Source organism: Chiloscyllium plagiosum, unplaced genomic scaffold (genome assembly GCF_037043375.1).
Source record: "Chiloscyllium plagiosum isolate Xiang-an unplaced genomic scaffold, Cpla_swu_hap1 HiC_scaffold_33, whole genome shotgun sequence".
Lineage (NCBI taxonomy): Eukaryota > Metazoa > Chordata > Chondrichthyes > Orectolobiformes > Hemiscylliidae > Chiloscyllium > Chiloscyllium plagiosum.
The window spans coordinates 3,838,378-3,856,981 of record NW_028270171.1 but is presented as its reverse complement, the minus strand read 5'-3'; the positions used below and the strand labels follow the sequence as shown (position 1 = coordinate 3,856,981).

The 18,604-nt window shown below is 45.2% G+C and overlaps 1 protein-coding gene across 1 annotated transcript in view; it reads right to left on the bottom strand.

Moving 5' to 3' along the window:
* The window catches only part of LOC122542106 (calcium voltage-gated channel auxiliary subunit gamma 2a), a 142,824-nt gene extending 126,382 nt beyond the window's left edge, over positions 1–16,442 (bottom strand). The window contains exon 1 of the mRNA XM_043679479.2: positions 15,440–16,442. Within this exon, the coding sequence (XP_043535414.1) occupies positions 15,440–15,650 (211 nt within the window). The 5' untranslated portion in view covers positions 15,651–16,442. The remainder of the gene's footprint in view (positions 1–15,439) is intronic.
* Between the last annotated feature and the right edge of the window lie 2,162 nt (positions 16,443–18,604).

The window sequence follows — 18,604 nt, the reverse complement described above, 5'->3', positions numbered from 1 at the left end:
CCTCCATCATTCCCATTGTACAGAACCAGTCCTCCGTCACTCCCATTGTACAGAACCAGTCCTCCATCATTCCCATTGTACAGAACCATTCCTCCGTCACTCCCATTGTACAGAACCATTCGTCCATCACTCCCATTATACAGAACCATTCCTCCATCACTCCCATTGTACAGAACCATTCGTCCATCACTCCCATTGTACAGAACCATTCCTCCATCATTCCCATTGTACAGAACCATTCCTCCGTCACTCCCATTGTACAGAACCAGTCCTCCATCATTCCCATTGTACAGAACCATTTCTCTGTCACTCCCGTTGTACAGAACCATTCCTCCATCATTCCCATTGTACAGAACCAGTCCTCCGTCATTCCCATTGTACAGAACCATTCGTCCATCACTCCCATTGTACAGAACCATTTCTCTATCATTCCCATTGTACAGAACCATTCGTCCATCATTCCCATTGTACAGAACCAGTCCTCCATCATTCCCATTATACAGAACCATTTCTCCGTCACTCCCATTGTACAGAACCATTCCTCCGTCACTCCCATTGTACAGAACCATTCCTCCATCATTCCGATTGTACAGAACCATTCCTCCATCATTCCCATTGTACAGAACCATTCCTCTGTCACTCCCATTGTACAGAACCATTCCTCCATCATTCCCATTGTACAGAACCATTCCTCTGTCACTCCCATTGTACAGAACCATTCCTCCATCATTCCCATTGTACAGAACCATTCCTCCATCATTCCTATTGTACAGAACCATTCCTCCGTCACTCCCATCGTACAGAACCATTCCTCCATCATTCCCATTGTACAGAACCATTCCTCCATCATTCCCATTGTACAGAACCTTTTCTCCGTCACTCCTATTGTACAGAACCATTCCTCCATCATTCCCATTGTACAGAACCATTCCTCCATCATTCCCATTGTACAGAACCATTCCTCCGTCACTCCCATTATACAGAACCATTCCTCCATCATTTCCATTGTACAGAACCAGTCCTCCATCATTCCCATTGTACAGAACCTTTTCTCCGTCACTCCTATTGTACAGAACCATTCCTCCATCATTCCCATTGTACAGAACCATTCCTCCATCATTCCCATTGTACGGAACCATTCCTCCATCACTCCCATTGTACAGAACCATTCCTCCATCATTCCCATTGTACAGAACCATTCCTCCGTCATTCCCATTGTACAGAACCATTCGTCCATCACTCCCATTATACAGAACCATTCCTCCATCATTCCCATTGTACAGAACCATTCGTCCATCACTCCCATTGTACAGAACCAGTCCTCCATCATTCCCATTGTACAGAACCATTTCTCCGTCACTCCCATTGTACAGAACCATTCCTCCATCATTCCCATTGTACAGAACCAGTCCTCCGTCACTCCCATTGTACAGAACCATTCCTCCATCATTCCCATTGTACAGAACCATTTCTACATCATTCCCATTGTACAGAACCAGTCCTCCGTCACTCCCATTGTACAGAACCAGTCCTCCATCATTCCCATTGTACAGAACCATTCCTCCGTCATTCCCATTGTACAGAACCATTCCTCCATCATTCCCATTGTACAGAACCAGTCCTCCGTCACTCCCATTGTACAGAACCAGTCCTCCATCATTCCCATTGTACAGAACCATTCCTCCGTCACTCCCATTGTACAGAACCATTCGTCCATCACTCCCATTATACAGAACCATTCCTCCATCACTCCCATTGTACAGAACCATTCGTCCATCACTCCCATTGTACAGAACCATTCCTCCATCATTCCCATTGTACAGAACCATTCCTCCGTCACTCCCATTGTACAGAACCAGTCCTCCATCATTCCCATTGTACAGAACCATTTCTCTGTCACTCCCGTTGTACAGAACCATTCCTCCATCATTCCCATTGTACAGAACCAGTCCTCCATCATTCCCATTGTACAGAACCATTCGTCCATCACTCCCATTGTACAGAACCATTTCTCCATCATTCCCATTGTACAGAACCATTCGTCCATCATTCCCATTGTACAGAACCAGTCCTCCATCATTCCCATTGTACAGAACCATTTCTCCGTCACTCCCATTGTACAGAACCATTCCTCCGTCACTCCCATTGTACAGAACCATTCCTCCATCATTCCGATTGTACAGAACCATTCCTCCATCATTCCCATTGTACAGAACCATTCCTCTGTCACTCCCATTGTACAGAACCATTCCTCCATCATTCCCATTGTACAGAACCATTCCTCTGTCACTCCAATTGTACAGAACCATTCCTCCATCATTCCCATTGTACAGAACCATTTCTCCGTCACTCCTATTGTACAGAACCATTCCTCCATCATTCCCATTGTACAGACCCAGTCCTCCATCATTCCCATTGTACAGAACCATTCCTCCATCATTCCCATTGTACAGAACCATTTCTCCGTCACTCCTATTGTACAGAACCATTCCTCCATCATTCCCATTGTACAGACCCAGTCCTCCATCATTCCCATTGTACAGAACCATTTCTCCGTCACTCCCATTGTACAGAACCATTCCTCCATCATTCCTATTGTACAGAACCATTCCTCCGTCACTCCCATCGTACAGAACCATTCCTCCATCATTCCCATTGTACAGAACCATTCCTCCATCATTCCCATTGTACAGAACCTTTTCTCCGTCACTCCTATTGTACAGAACCATTCCTCCATCATTCCCATTGTACAGAACCATTCCTCCATCATTCCCATTGTACAGAACCATTTCTCCGTCACTCCTATTGTACAGAACCATTCCTCCATCATTCCCATTGTACAGACCCAGTCCTCCATCATTCCCATTGTACAGAACCATTCCTCCATCATTCCCATTGTACAGAACCAGTCCTCCATCACTCCCATTGTACAGAACCATTCCTCCATCATTCCCATTGTACAGAACCAGTCCTCCATCACTCCCATTGTACAGAACCATTCCTCCATCATTCCCATTGTACAGAACCATTCCTCCATCACTCCCATTGTACAGAACCATTCCTCCATCATTCCCATTGTACAGAACCATTCCTCCGTCATTCCCATTGTACAGAACCATTCCTCCATCATTCCCATTGTACAGAACCATTCCTCCGTCACTCCCATTGTACAGAACCAGTCCTCCATCATTCCCATTGTACAGAACCATTTCTCTGTCACTCCCGTTGTACAGAACCATTCCTCCATCATTCCCATTGTACAGAACCAGTCCTCCATCATTCCCATTGTACAGAACCATTCGTCCATCACTCCCATTGTACAGAACCATTTCTCCATCATTCCCATTGTACAGAACCATTCCTCCATCATTCCAATTGTACAGAACCATTCGTCCATCATTCCCATTGTACAGAACCATTCGTCCATCATTCCCATTGTACAGAACCAGTCCTCCATCATTCCTATTGTACAGAACCATTCCTCGGTCACTCCCATTGTACAGAATCATTTCTCCGTCACTCCCATTGTACAGAACCATTCCTCCGTCACTCCCATTGTACAGAACCATTCCTCCATCATTCCGATTGTACAGAACCATTCCTCCATCATTCCCATTGTACAGAACCATTCCTCTGTCACTCCCATTGTACAGAACCATTCCTCCATCATTCCCATTGTACAGAACCATTCCTCTGTCACTCCCATTGTACAGAACCATTCATCCATCACTCCCATTGTACAGAACCATTCCTCCGTCACTCCCATTGTACAGAACCATTCCTCCATCATTCCCATTGTACAGAACCATTCCTCCATCATTCCCATTGTACAGAACCTTTTCTCCGTCACTCCTATTGTACAGAACCATTCCTCCATCATTCCCATTGTACAGAACCATTCCTCCATCATTCCCATTGTACAGAACCATTTCTCCGTCACTCCTATTGTACAGAACCATTCCTCCATCATTCCCATTGTACAGACCCAGTCCTCCATCATTCCCATTGTACAGAACCATTCCTCCGTCACTCCCATTGTACAGAACCATTCCTCCATCATTCCCATTGTACAGAACCAGTCCTCCATCACTCCCTTTGTACAGAACCATTCCTCCATCATTCCCATTGTACAGAACCAGTCCTCCATCACTCCCATTGTACAGAACCATTCCTCCATCATTCCCATTGTACAGAACCAGTCCTCCATCATTCCCATTGTACAGAACCATTCCTCCATCATTCCCATTGTACAGAACCAGTCCTCCATCACTCCCTTTGTACAGAACCATTCCTCCATCATTCCCATTGTACAGAACCAGTCCTCCATCACTCCCATTGTACAGAACCATTCCTCCATCATTCCCATTGTACAGAACCAGTCCTCCATCACTCCCTTTGTACAGAACCATTCCTCCATCATTCCCATTGTACAGAACCAGTCCTCCATCACTCCCATTGTACAGAACCATTCCTCCATCACTCCCATTGTACAGAACCATTCCTCCATCATTCCCATTGTACAGAACCATTTCTCCGTCACTCCCATTGTACAGAACCATTCCTCCATCATTCCCATTGTACAGAACCAGTCCTCCATCACTCCCATTGTACAGAACCAGTCCTCCATCACTCCCATTGTACAGAACCATTCCTCCGTCATTCCCATTGTACAGAACCATTTCTCCATCATTCCCATTGTACAGAACCATTTCTCCGTCACTCCCATTGTACAGAACCATTCCTCCATCATTCCCATTGTACAGAACCATTCCTTCGTCATTCCCATTGTACAGAACCATTCCTCCATCACTCCCATTATACAGAACCATTTCTCTGTCACTCCCATTGTACAGAACCATTCCTCCATCATTCCCATTGTACAGAACCATTCCTCCGTCATTCCCATTGTACAGAACCATTCGTCCATCACTCCCATTGTACAGAACCATTCCTCCATCACTCCCATTGTACAGAACCATTTCTCCATCATTCCCATTGTACAGAACCATTTCTCCGTCATTCCCATTGTACAGAACCATTACTCGGTCACTCCCATTGTACAGAATCATTTCTCCATCATTCCCATTGTATAGAACCATTTCTCCATCACTCCCATTGTACAGAACCATTCCTCCATCATTCCCATTGTACAGAACCATTCCTCCATCATTCCCATTGTACAGAACCATTTCTCCGTCACTCCCATTGTACAGAACCATTCCTCCATCATTCCCATTGTACAGAACCATTTCTCCGTCGCTCCTATTGTACAGAACCATTCCTCCATCATTCCCATTGTACAGAACCATTCCTCCATCATTCCCATTGTACAGAACCATTCCTCCATCATTCCCATTGTACAGAACCAGTCCTCCATCACTCCCATTGTACAGAACCATTCCTCCATCATTCCCATTGTACAGAACCAGTCCTCCATCACTCCCATTGTACAGAACCATTCCTCCATCATTCCCATTGTACAGAACCATTCCTCCATCACTCCCATTGTACAGAACCATTCCTCCATCATTCCCATTGTACAGAACCATTTCTCCGTCACTCCCATTGTACAGAACCATTCCTCCATCATTCCCATTGTACAGAACCAGTCCTCCATCACTCCCATTGTACAGAACCAGTCCTCCATCACTCCCATTGTACAGAACCATTCCTCCGTCATTCCCATTGTACAGAACCATTTCTCCATCATTCCCATTGTACAGAACCATTTCTCCGTCACTCCCATTGTACAGAACCATTCCTCCATCATTCCCATTGTACAGAACCATTTCTCTGTCACTCCCATTGTACAGAACCATTCCTCCATCATTCCCACTGTACAGAACCATTCCTCCGTCATTCCCATTGTACAGAACCATTCGTCCATCACTCCCATTATACAGAACCATTTCTCTGTCACTCCCATTGTACAGAACCATTCCTCCATCATTCCCATTGTACAGAACCATTCCTCCGTCATTCCCATTGTACAGAACCATTCGTCCATCACTCCCATTGTACAGAACCATTCCTCCGTCACTCCCATTGTACAGAACCATTTCTCCGTCATTCCCATTGTACAGAACCATTTCTCCGTCATTCCCATTGTACAGAACCATTTCTCCGTCACTCCCATTGTACAGAACCATTTCTCCATCATTCCCATTGTATAGAACCATTTCTCCGTCACTCCCATTGTACAGAACCATTCCTCCGTCACTCCCATTGTACAGAACCATTTCTCCGTCATTCCCATTGTACAGAACCATTTCTCCATCATTCCCATTGTACAGAACCATTCCTCCATCATTCCCATTGTACAGAACCATTTCTCCGTCATTCCCATTGTACAGAACCATTTCTCCGTCACTCCCATTGTACAGAACCATTTCTCCGTCATTCCCATTGTACAAAACCATTTCTCCATCATTCCCATTGTACAGAACCATTCCTCCATCATTCCCATTGTACAGAACCATTTCTCCATCATTCCCATTGTACAGAACCATTCCTCCATCATTCCCATTGTACAGAACCATTTCTCCATCACTCCCATTGTACAGAACCAGTCCTCCGTCACTCCCATTGAACAAAATGTCTGATTGCAACTGACCTTCACAGTTCATCTCCATCTTGTTTACTTTGCGTTACCATATTTTTGAATGATCAGCTACCCTTCATTTACAGAGAAGAATCTCATGCAGAGAATATAATTATCATAAACCACTGTTGTATGTTTCAAGGTATAAACAGTTCAGATGACCATGGACTAGGCACAGTTTTATGCAGGTCCAACCCTTGGGTTGGATAACTCTCCCTTAACCAGCTACATACTTGTTGAAATCCAGCTGCACATATTACATACAGTAGACACTAAATTTTCCATTTGGTAATATTGCCATTACAATCATGTCTCAGTATAAACATAGAGGTGAAACAGTGAGCAACGTACAGGGTTAATATATAGCAATAATGGTGATGTACTCAATCTAAATGATAAAATGAGTTTATATTCAGCCAGACCGGCCTATTTCCAGTCTAACTCTGGGCCAACAGAGATGGATTGGAGTCATTTACAAAATAACCACGAGATGTACCATTTAAACTTCAATATCAAAATGTCCTAAACACATATGCACACTGATAAATCATCTTTAAGATGGAAATTGTATGAACTGTTTAACAATTCCCAGCAGCATGCAGGGTTATGGGGTTGGGGAGGGTAAAGGACATTGAAGGGTTCAAATGTCGTATTGAATGACAGGGCAAGTCTGATGAGCCAGATAGTCTATTCCTGTTCCTATCATTTTAATGTGACACAACCACTTTAGTCTTAGTGCACCGAGAGTGGAGGAACCCCTTGTCATTTCCTGCCAGCCCTATTATCAGCCAAGCTGATTAACCAGATGACCATAAACCAGGCTTTACTGTAAACCCATGGATTCCGTGTTCAAACATTATGTCAGCCTCTCAGAACATCAAGCATTTTATTCTGTTTACAACTGAAGTCCATCTTTTACCTATCAGATGCTAATAGAGTGCATTGGCATCAGTCCGAGGTTCTCAGAGCGAAAACTGAGCTGTACAAGATTTCATACCAACACCAAAATCCAAAACACAGATTCAATCTTCCACTCTCCCACCTCTCCCCAAGCCTGTGACTCAAGGTCAATAATTTGCACAGTAAACACTACAGCAAAGGACATTTCTGGTCTAAAGTAAACACACCTTTGTTAACTGAGCTGGGGAGTACAGGTTTGTGTCACAAACGGGCCTTTCTGTCTGCCCCTTTGGTTATATAACCACTGCCTGATGTTGAAGGGTCACCCACATATAGCAGCTGTGAAGTTTCAGCATTTCTGAAGCTCTCTTTATTTCCCTCCCCTCCCTAGTTCAGTTCCTTTTTTGTCTCGTCTGGCCAGTCTCCCAAGTTCCAACCCTCCTTCAAATCCCTTTCATCTGAAACTCAGTTGCCTGTAACCTAACAGACATTGATTCCTGTCCACCTTATGCTCACTGACCCACACCAACTCCCAGTCTACAAACATCTCTGTTTTTAAGTATGCATCCTTGTATCCCTCCAAAGCCTTCTCCCTCTATTTCTGTCGCTCCTTCGATCTTCCAACATCTCTGCACTCATCCAATGTTGATATCTAGTATTGCCTCCATTTTAAATTATTCCCCATTGGCAGCCTAGAGCCATAAAGTCTGTAATTCAGCCTTCATCCCTCCCAGCTTCCCCTCTCCTCCTTTAAGATGCTCCTTTGCACCTTTCTCTTTGACCAACACCTTGGCTGCGCGGCCCAATACCTCCTTATGGAGTTCATTAGACTACATTCCCTACAGTATGGAAACAGGCCCTTCGGCAAAAAAAGTCTACATTGACCCACCGAAGAGTAACCCACCCAGACTCATTCCCCTACCCTGTATTTACCCCTGACTAATGCACCTAAGACTATGGGAAATTTAGCACGGCCAATTCACCTGCATATCTTTGGACTGTGGGAGGAAACCCACACAGACACGGGGAGAATGTGCAAACTCCACACAGACAGTCACCTGAGTTGGGAATTGAACCCAGGTCCCTGGCGCTGTGAGGCAGCAGTGCTAACCACTGAGCCCCCACGTCGTCCATTGACTATCAATCTATTTCCTGTTGCACTCCTGCAAAATCCCTTTGGAACATTTTAAATGGTGAAGGCATTGCATAAATGGAAGGTACTGTTAGCAGGGTTTCACCCTCCCAACTGCTTGTGCATCCACTTCCTACACCAATAAGGTGATCTCAAATTCATTACACTTCAAAGGAATTAGCAAATAAATATTTACTCTTGAGTTTTTAAAAAAGTTGTTCAAGGGATATTGGCTGGGTCAGCATTTACTGCCCAGTTAGGAGTTAACAACATTGCTGTGGGTCTGGAGTCCCATGTAGACAGGGTGGCACAATGGCTCATTGGTTAGCACTGCTGCCTCACAGCACCAGGGACCTGGGTTCGATTCCAGCCTCAGGTGTAGGTTAGGGTGGATTGGTCATGCTAAATTACCCAGTGTTCAGGGATGTGTAGGTTACGTGCATTAGTCAGGGATTAAATGTAGGGGAATGGGTCTGGGTGGATTACCCTTCAAAGGGCCAGTGTGGACTTGAAGGGCCTGCTTCCACACTGTAGGAATTCTATGATTACAACAGACTTCCTTCCCTAAAGGGCATTAGTGAACCAAGTGGGTTTTTATGATAATTGACAGCAATAACACAATCACCACCAAACCATTCAACTTTAATTAATTTTAAATTTCACCATGTACTATGGTCAGAATTCAAACCCTTGCCCACAGAGCATTATCTTGGGTTTTGGTTTACCAGTCTAGTCTCTATACCACCACCTCCCCTTTCTGTAGGTTAGCTTAACCACACTAGTGTAGAAAACGTATGTGGGTGAAAAAGAGAATATAAAGTAAAGGGCTTACATTTATCTAGCAACTTTCACATCCTCATAACATCCCATAAAGCTCACAGCAAATTGAGTAAAGTATACACAGTGTTGAAATTTTTGCCCAAATTTAGCTTTCGAATTCATGTATTTAAGAAACCTAAGCATAATTTTGGCTGAAACCTCAAGTGCAGTTCTGAGGGAGTGCAGCACTGTTGGAGGTACTGTCTGACAGATAAAAAGTTATGAGTGTGGTGCTGGAAAAGCACAGTAGGTCAGGCAGCATCTGTGGAGCAGGGGAATCGATGTTTCAGGCATAAGCCCTTCATCACACTCTTGACTCTAACCTCCAGCATCTGCAATCTTCACTTTCGCCTTGATAAAAAGCTACATATGGGTATTTAAAATCCCATCTCCACCAGGCAAGTTCTCTGCTGTGTCCAGGCCAACGGTTGTCCTTTAGCCAAATTAATCCTATCAGGGGATCTGAGTATTATCACATGACTGTTTGTGGGAGCTTTCTGTGTGTAGATTAGCTGCCGAATTTCCTTCATTGCCTGGGAATCACTCTGAGATGCCCTCAGAAGGTGTAAATCACTCTGGGAATGGACGTTCTTACTGCAGGTCAGGTGTGTTGTGCTCTGTCCTACCCTGAGGTGGTACACACTCTGTATGCCACCAACGCTGCCATTTCTATATCACTTCCCCCTCTCCCTTCACATCCCACAAACCCCCAGGAGAGGCAACTAAAAGGGGAACATCTGTGGGGAGGGGAAAGGCGGGTGGAACTTTCTCATACTTTCTCAAAGTCTGGGGGCAAGGCTATTTGGGGGTGATTAGCCTGCTCAGTGCTGCCCAATAGGAGCCGCTTGGGTTGACTTTCTCAGCAAATCACAGGCCTGGAGGTCGGCAGTTCTGGGTCCTAAGGTCTGCCCCTCCTCAGGCCCAACAAAAAAAGGGTTGAGTTTATTTTTACACTTTTCACATATAGAAAGGGGTTCAACAGCAACAGGCTTTCATAGACCACCCCCTGCCCTTGGACTCAACCCTGGCCACTGACGAACCTCATATTGAGGCTGCTTCCACCCCCAACCTCCCCACCCATCCAGGAGGCAGGTCTCCCACTGGGGAAAGTGGCCATCTGCTAGAGAGACGGCCATTTATTGCCCATTAAAGGGTGCAGCACCTCATTAACCCCAAGTCATGGAAAGTGGACGAGTATCTTTCAACTGGCCCGATCTTTCCCATTCTGGCCTGTTCCAGGGAGGCCTGTGATCACACCCAGCGTGAAACCTCCGTCTGAGGCCAAGAGATGTAGAGACCAGCTGTTGAGTGGCAAAGCCCGACAAACCCTTCTGAGGGCAATACGGAGCTTTGGGAAAGGGCTAACCAGACCCGGCTGCAGCCTAGACTTGGGCAAAGACCAGACAGGGGAGGGGGGAAAGGAGGAGACCCACAGGGAGAAAAGAAACCGAACAAAAATGAATAACCACTGAGCAGACTCAAAGGGAAACGCACCAAGAACGCAATGATGAAACCTCTTTCGAGCATCGAGCCCGCTCACGCTGAGTAGTGAAGGGTTCCTGGCGAAGCAGGAACTCCCATCAGTTAGTCCTGAGCTTTTCAATTCAATCACGGAGAGTTGGTGCTGCCAGGCCAATATTTATGACCCAGCCTTGTGCAATGTAGTCATTCACTCAGCCATTTCAGAGTGCAGGGGCTGGAGTCACATGCACGATAGAGTGGGGACCCTTTCCTAGCCTAGGGCTCATTAGTCAACAGTGGGGCTTTCTGACAATCAGGGACCGTTGTCATGGTCACCATCACAAAGCTAACTTATACAGTATTCCATGTTCATTTTGTTAAAAATGTTCAGATACTACCGGCTGCTATGGTGACCTGTGAGCTCAGTAATACCCAGGGCACTATCCTGCATGTTGCCAAGGTACAATGTCATTCACTGGTGTAGTTAGTCAGGACTTGTCATGTTCTATAGTTGGTTCAAGGGAGGAGAAAGCGGGAACTTTCGTTTGGAAATGAGTTTCATTAAAACATATCCCACAGTTTCCTCGTTCACAACATCACTGGAACCGAACTCAAAACTATCGTGAGCAAGATGCTGACACAAGATGTCCATTCTGAGGCGGCCTGATCCACAAGAGTTAAGACAAAATGGAGATGGCTGCCCAACCTTCTCAAGTTGGGAGATATCTCCAAAGCAAACATTTCAGTTTTGGTTAAATTCAGGGGAAAAAAAACCTTCCTTTTTAACGAGGTGATTTATAAAGAAGCAATGTTACCAGACTTGTCCTGTCGTCTTCTCTTTGCCTGGATATTGCATATCTACGTTCCTCTACCAAGAGCAGCTATCACATTGTGGCTTTATCTAAGATCACCACCATCCAACATCCAACTTCAAAAAGACGGAATTCTACCAATTACAACGGAGCACATCATAACTGCCTGGTTTGTACTTGCAATTATCATCAGGTGAAGAACCCTAATTTTGTAAAACTGAAGGTTGGCTGTCCACAATAGCCTGGGTTAGACAGAGCAGCCCCTGTCCCATCAAACTGCCCGAGCACAGGTACAGCACAGCGTTACAGGGCAAAGCTCTCTCTACACTAAACCCATCAAACACTCCCAGGGCAGGTACAGCACAGATTGAGATACAGAATAAAGCCCACTCTATACTGTTCTTGATGAAGGGCTTATGCCTGAAACATCGACTCTCCTGCTCCTCGGATGCTGCCTGACCTGCTGTGCTTTTCCAGCACCACTCTAATCTTGACTCTGATCTCCAGCATCTGCAGTCCTCACTTTCTCCTCACTCTACACTATCCCCGTCATCTGTCCCAGGACAGGCACAGCACGGGGTTAGATACAGAATAGCACTTCTGCACTGTCCCCATCAAACATTCCCAGGACAGATACAAAATGAGACTAGACACAAAGCTTCCTCCACACCGGGAAGGGCACAGTGGGAGTAGGTACTACTCTGTCCCAGGATAGGCGCAGCATGGGGTTATATACAGAGTAAACTCCCCCACGTTGTGTGCTCCACACTGGCAAGTGTCCCTTTAGCATCAGTGATTGCTTCCTCTTTCTGGTAGTAACTATCCTGTGCTTTCAGCATTGGCCTGATAATTGAGGCAGATTTTTCACAAATTAACGCTGACCCCTGCAGGCAATGGTAGCTATTATTCCCAACCCTAATGGTCATTGTGCCTTGGTAAATATTCAGTTCCCTTCAATTGCATTCAGACACAAAGTATCAAAAGCCCTCCACTCCAAAACGATGCGCTTCAGTTGAAAGCTACAAATCACTTGGAAGCATTTGATCTGAGTCGGTATAGAGTCAGGGAGAGATATACCTGAACACACCGGCCCAAAAGCCACGAGTCCAACATTGGACGCACACCTCATGTACAAACCCATCAATACTTGGTTCTGTTATCATTAAAAGCCCAGGTGAGAGGATTCAGTGTACAGTTAAACACAGCTGCCCACAAACAGCGGATGCATAATCATCAACAAGGTTCCATATCATTCATGTCGAAACTACAATGAATTTCTATCATGAGACTGTTACGGGTGAACATTTCGGGATATGACCCATATTGTTGGGTCTTGTGGTCCCAGTGACAGTGCCTCCTGCCTCAGGGCCTGGGTTCAAATCCCATCTACTCTCAGGAATATCAGAGACCAGTCTGAACAGGTTTATTAACCGTATGTGCGACCAATAACCTTCATTTAACTATATTTTATCGTTTTTTCGTTTGCAAAGATTTGTATACTAGTTAACATTTACCCAAGGTTAACCTGCGCTATGAGTCTGTCTACTTTTAGTTAGGACTGGGGTCTGCAGGCACTATTTCAGATATTTTAATAGAAGTTAAAAGTGAATTGGAGTTGGGGGAGGGGGTGGGGAAGGAGCTGTTTTTTCGCACCCAGTGAGCAGATAATGGTGTTGATTGTCATGTCCTCTGGTTCTTACTCACTGAAACCCCTGCCCGTTCACCAAAAATTGTCTCTTTCACACACAAAAAAAATCTTCTTTGTAACAGCTGAGGGCTAAGGAGCACCAGTGTTTGATTCTGGGTAGGGCACAGTGGGGAACCAAAGAAATCCCAACCTCTGAAATCCAACTCCCAGCTGTTTCAGTCGTTTTTAAAAATTTCTGCACCTTGCTCCCCCTCCCCTTCTCTCAAACATTCAACAGCCTGAGGCTGCTGAAACATAGGTTCCAGATATTTCACATCCAGGCATAGAAGGCACAGAGCACCAATCCTCCCCAGTGCAGAGTGAGCCAGACACTCATGTGAATCTGCTCAGGGACAGGAAAGTTGGGGTGGGGGGTGAGGATTGATTTAGCTCCTTGCCGTAGGAACAGTTTATCCCAGCCAAATAACGGCCAAATATACAAGTTCAATTTCCGATTAAAACCACTGGATAGATAATCAGTGAGCACAGCGAGTAACCACATCGGAACTGTGCATGAAGTTTTGACACATTTGAAATAGACCCAAATAGAATTTATTTTTTAAAATCCTAGTTTTATTTGAGTTTACAATCTGTATGAATCATATTTGGGCTTTTAAATGAGAAGGGCGGTGACGTCATGGCTTTTTTCGCCCTGTATTTTTAAGATTGAGTTATGTGTGACATTTTAGAAAACAGAATAATCGGATTGTTGTGGGGAGGGGATCGGAGAGAATTTCTGTTGTAGGGGCGCTGCAATCACGACACTGAGTACACATTTCACTCAGTTCTGTTTTAATAACGAAGGGGAGCTCTGCCAGAGAGTAGTCATGTCCCTCCCCCACCCTCACCCCTTCCCCAATTCTCTCTGTTTATTGCAGTCCAGCCTCCTACCCCAGCGCCGAGGCGTTACTAACCTCCCCGGTTCCCTGCAATCCGACTGCTAATTGATGACATTGCGCCTCCTGGGAGTTTGTACCGGCGCCTCATCAAACCACAATTCACGGAAAGAGATCTCGGGTCTTTTTTCCGACTTGTACCCGAAATGAGACAACAACTTCTGTGTACCTGGGGGGGGACCTATAACTACAAGGCAACCTACACACTGCATTATCTTGTTTCATCTTCCTATCTGTATTTTTTTTAACTGAAGTGTACTGGGGAGTGAAGTCCTTTCCTCAAACAATGGTTGTTCGAAAAAATACATATCCCCCGCTCCCCCATTTGAGACCAATCACCAGATTTGTTAATACTTGCAATATCTCTTTCAGTGATGGTCTCTCAATATTTCTTTCATTCCAAATTGCTGTCCCCTATACCAATCTCATAGGCTTCAAGAGTCCCTGCTGTCATGGCAATGTATCCCTCTCTAAGCCCTTACCCCCCAGTCCCCCTCTTCCATTAGGGCTGTTTCTTGCAGTGACAGAGATTGGAAACATTCGGGTTTCTTGATTTGCAGACCTAACCTTTATATATAAAGAAACATGTTCCCATTTTGTCTTTGATAAGCTTTAGTTCTGACACACCCAAAATGGCTGTTTCCTTTCTCATTGCAAAATAAGAAAAAAAAACAGTGCTTTATAAAACAATAAATGCTGCAAAACACAAAACAATATTTATTTTCAAAATAAACCCCCCAAAAATGATATTAGTGCTTCATAAAAACCATCAGGGCAGATTCCTCGTTCAATGATCTCTTATTGCCACGCTCGGTTCAGTTTACTTAAAATACCCCTGATTAATTGGTGCTATTGATTTTTCGGGGGTGGCGGGGGGGAGGGGTGGGCAGATGGAAATATATAGTATTCAGCATGTTATCTCGCTGCAGACCCGTGTTAACAGGAATTTGGATGCTGTAAATGAGAGAAGCAGAGTGCGTCAAACAGCACCATTGAGAGCATCCGTTTTGCTATTCATCCCATGTTCAGCTATCAGTCACACAGAATAAACATGGGGAGACAGAGGTGGAGGGGTGGACTGAATGGGGAAGGAATGGTGTAGGAGAGGAGGAAGGCGGAGGGGTGAAATACCTTCAAGACAGCAGGTTCTCCACAATCCCGAGTGGGTCATCACTTCTTCATTCTTTTTGCTGGTTTCATTTTCACTGACCGTCTTGCTTTTGCAAACCCCTCTGGAGTAAAGCCAATAGTCCGTCCCTACAGCAATGGTCATTAGACTGAAGGCTGCAAAAGCCCCTACCGTGGTCAGCAGCATCTGCACACCGCGATCAAACAGCCCCATAATTCTTCATTATATTCGCAGCCAGCACACAACACACACTTTCTCTCTCTCTCTCTCTCTCTCTCTGTCTCTCCTTTTCTCTGTCAGGTAGTTGAGAAAAGATTTCCCCCTTTCGAAAATGAAACAAAAAGGGGGAATGCAGACCAAACAGAAGGGGGCAAGGCGGGATCAATTCCAGTCACAATCCAATATATCTGTTTATATATATCTATATATTTATAATTTGTTTTAGTAAAAAAAACAAAGAAAAGCCCCAAAAATAGATAAGTTAATCCTTTTTTCTAAAATTCTGATCCCCAGTTTCCATAAGTGATGGCTATTTTTGAGAGAGCTTCAAAAGATCGATAGCAGTGAGGAGCAGGGTCCGTGGAACTGCTCTCGTTCACAGTCTCGGCAAACCAAGCCAGATATAACGCAGCCGTCTTCAGCACTGTTGCCCAGACTTGCTCCCAACGCCATGAAATCCTCGCAGTCCTCTGACAAGCACGGGGTTGGTATGGTGTTTGGAGAAAGATATTTCTTTCTGGCTGAGGTTAGTCTTGGAGAGGAGCGCGGCTGGGCGCCTTGCAGTTCATGGTTAGTGAAGGCATTTGAAGTGCCCAGCGCTGGTGCTGAAACGGACAGCTCCTTCTTAGACCATGTTATTGTCAGGGCGAACTACTGGGGCTCATTCTTTGTCTCTCTCCCTCCTGGTTTTCTTTCTTCCCCCTCACCTTCTTCTTTTCCCCGTCCTTTCTCTCTCTCTCTCTCTCTCTCTCTTTCTCTCTCCCTCCCTCTCCCTTCCTCGATTCCTCTCGGTACCTGAAAATAACAGCTCTCAGGCTCCAGGGCACAAAAGAGGCGTTACGCTTCCTCCCCAGCGTTCCTCGTCACTCCAACAGTACGTGCCCACAGCTCCCAATGCAGCTCTCTCACATCGCAATTAGACCGCTCTCTCTCTCTCTCTTTCACACACACACACACACAGACACACACACACAAAAAGGAGGAAAAAAATCGCATGGTTCCGGGCAAAGCGAAGCATAAATCAGCATGTGGAAGGGATTGTTCCAAATAAGTTACAACATCATGTGCCCAGTTACAAGCACTCATCCACCCATTCAAACCTAGAATCCACCAAAAACTAGAAGGGAGTGAGGTAGGCAGAGGGAGTGGGGCACCCAGCATAGAATAATGGGTAAGGTTTACAAGAATGTTGCCAGGGTTGGAGGGTTTGAGCTACAGGGAGAGGCTGAACAGGCTGGGGCTGTTTTCCCTGGAGTGTCGGAGGCTGAGGGATGATCTTATAGAGATTTATAAAATCATGAGGGGCATGGATAGGGTAAACAGTCTTTTCCCTGGGGTAGGAGAAGCCAAAACTAGAGGGCATAAGTTCATGGTGAAAGGGGAAAGATTTAAAAGGGGGAACTTTTTCACACAGAGGATGGTGCATGTATGGAACAAGCTGCCAGAGGAAGTGGTGGAAGCTGGTACAATTACAACATTTAAAAGGCATCAGGATGGGTATATGAATTGGAAGGGGTTAGAAGGATATGGGCCACATGCTGGCAAATAGGACTTGATTAATGTAGGATATCTGGTCAGCTCGGATTTGTTTCCATACTGGATGACCCTGTAATTACGAAATCTGATAGGGAATTCAGGAGAAACTGACCAGAAATGACTAATGTGGAATTTATTATCTCAAAGAGAGATCGAAGGAAAAAGCATTCAGGGAATGTGGAGTTAAATGACAAGAGCAGGCTTGAGGGGCCGAATGGCTTTCTTCTGCTCCTTTGCTCTCAAACAAAGAGAGAAGGAAATGTTGATAGACAGGAGGTATACAGTTGGGAAGATGCTCCTGCAAATCAGGAAATGCCTTTGGTGCAAAGTCTATTCAGCACGCTCCTGTTCAAACCATTGTGAACTAACTTTCCAACAACTCTCTTCTGAAGAATTCATACCAGATTCAACATGTTAACTCTGCTTCTTTCTCCACAGGTGCTGCCTGACCCATTCAGTTTCTCCAACACTTTCTGGTTGTATTTCCAACAGCTCAATTACTGCTGTTATAATACAAATACAAATTCAATTCTGAACCCTCCATAATGCTGAAGACAGATCTGGTTTCTTTATTCACTACTCAAGCAGCTAATGAAGACTGAGAATAGGGTGTTTGACAATTTGATTTTTTTTAAAAATGTTTGGATCCCGAATGTTGGGATCAGTAACCCCATGAAGCTGTCAGATTGTCATAAGCAGGGGTCAAAAGTGTGGTGCTGGGAAAGCACAGCCGGTCAGGCAGCATCCGCGGAGTGGGAGAGTCGACGTTTTGAACATAAGCTCTTCATCAGGAATCTTCATCAGCAGTCCTCACTTTCTCCTAGATTGTCATAAGCACCTAACTGATGTCCTCTTGGGAAGGTAAATGTCCAATTTTATCCTGTCAGGCACCAAATGTGACTCCAGTCCCACATCAGCATGGTGAATGAAGTGGCCTAGCAACTAGAGGTGGGAATTAGGAAACAGTGCCCACTTCCCATGAATAACCTTTCTCTCTCTCCCCCTCACTCCCCTCTCTCAATGGTCCTGGGTGGTTGATTTCATCTTTAAGAGACCATTTTGGAGCCATTTTTATCTTGTCATCGCTTTTGTAAATAAGGAGGAGGCATGGTGGCTCAGTGGTTAGTACTGCTGCCTCATGGCACCAGGGATCCGGATTAAATTCCCACCTCAGGTGACTGTCTGTGTGGAGTTTGCACATTCTCCTTGTGTCTGTGTGGGTTTCCCCCAAGTGCTCTGGTTTCCTCCCACAGTCCAAAGATGTGCAGGTCAGGTGGATTGGCCATGCTAAATTGTTCATAGTGTCCAGGGATATGCAGACTGGATGGGTTAGCCATGGAAAATGCAGAGACAGGATAGTCGGGGGGGGATGCTCCGCAGAGGGTAGGTGTGGACCTGAGGAGTGAATGGTC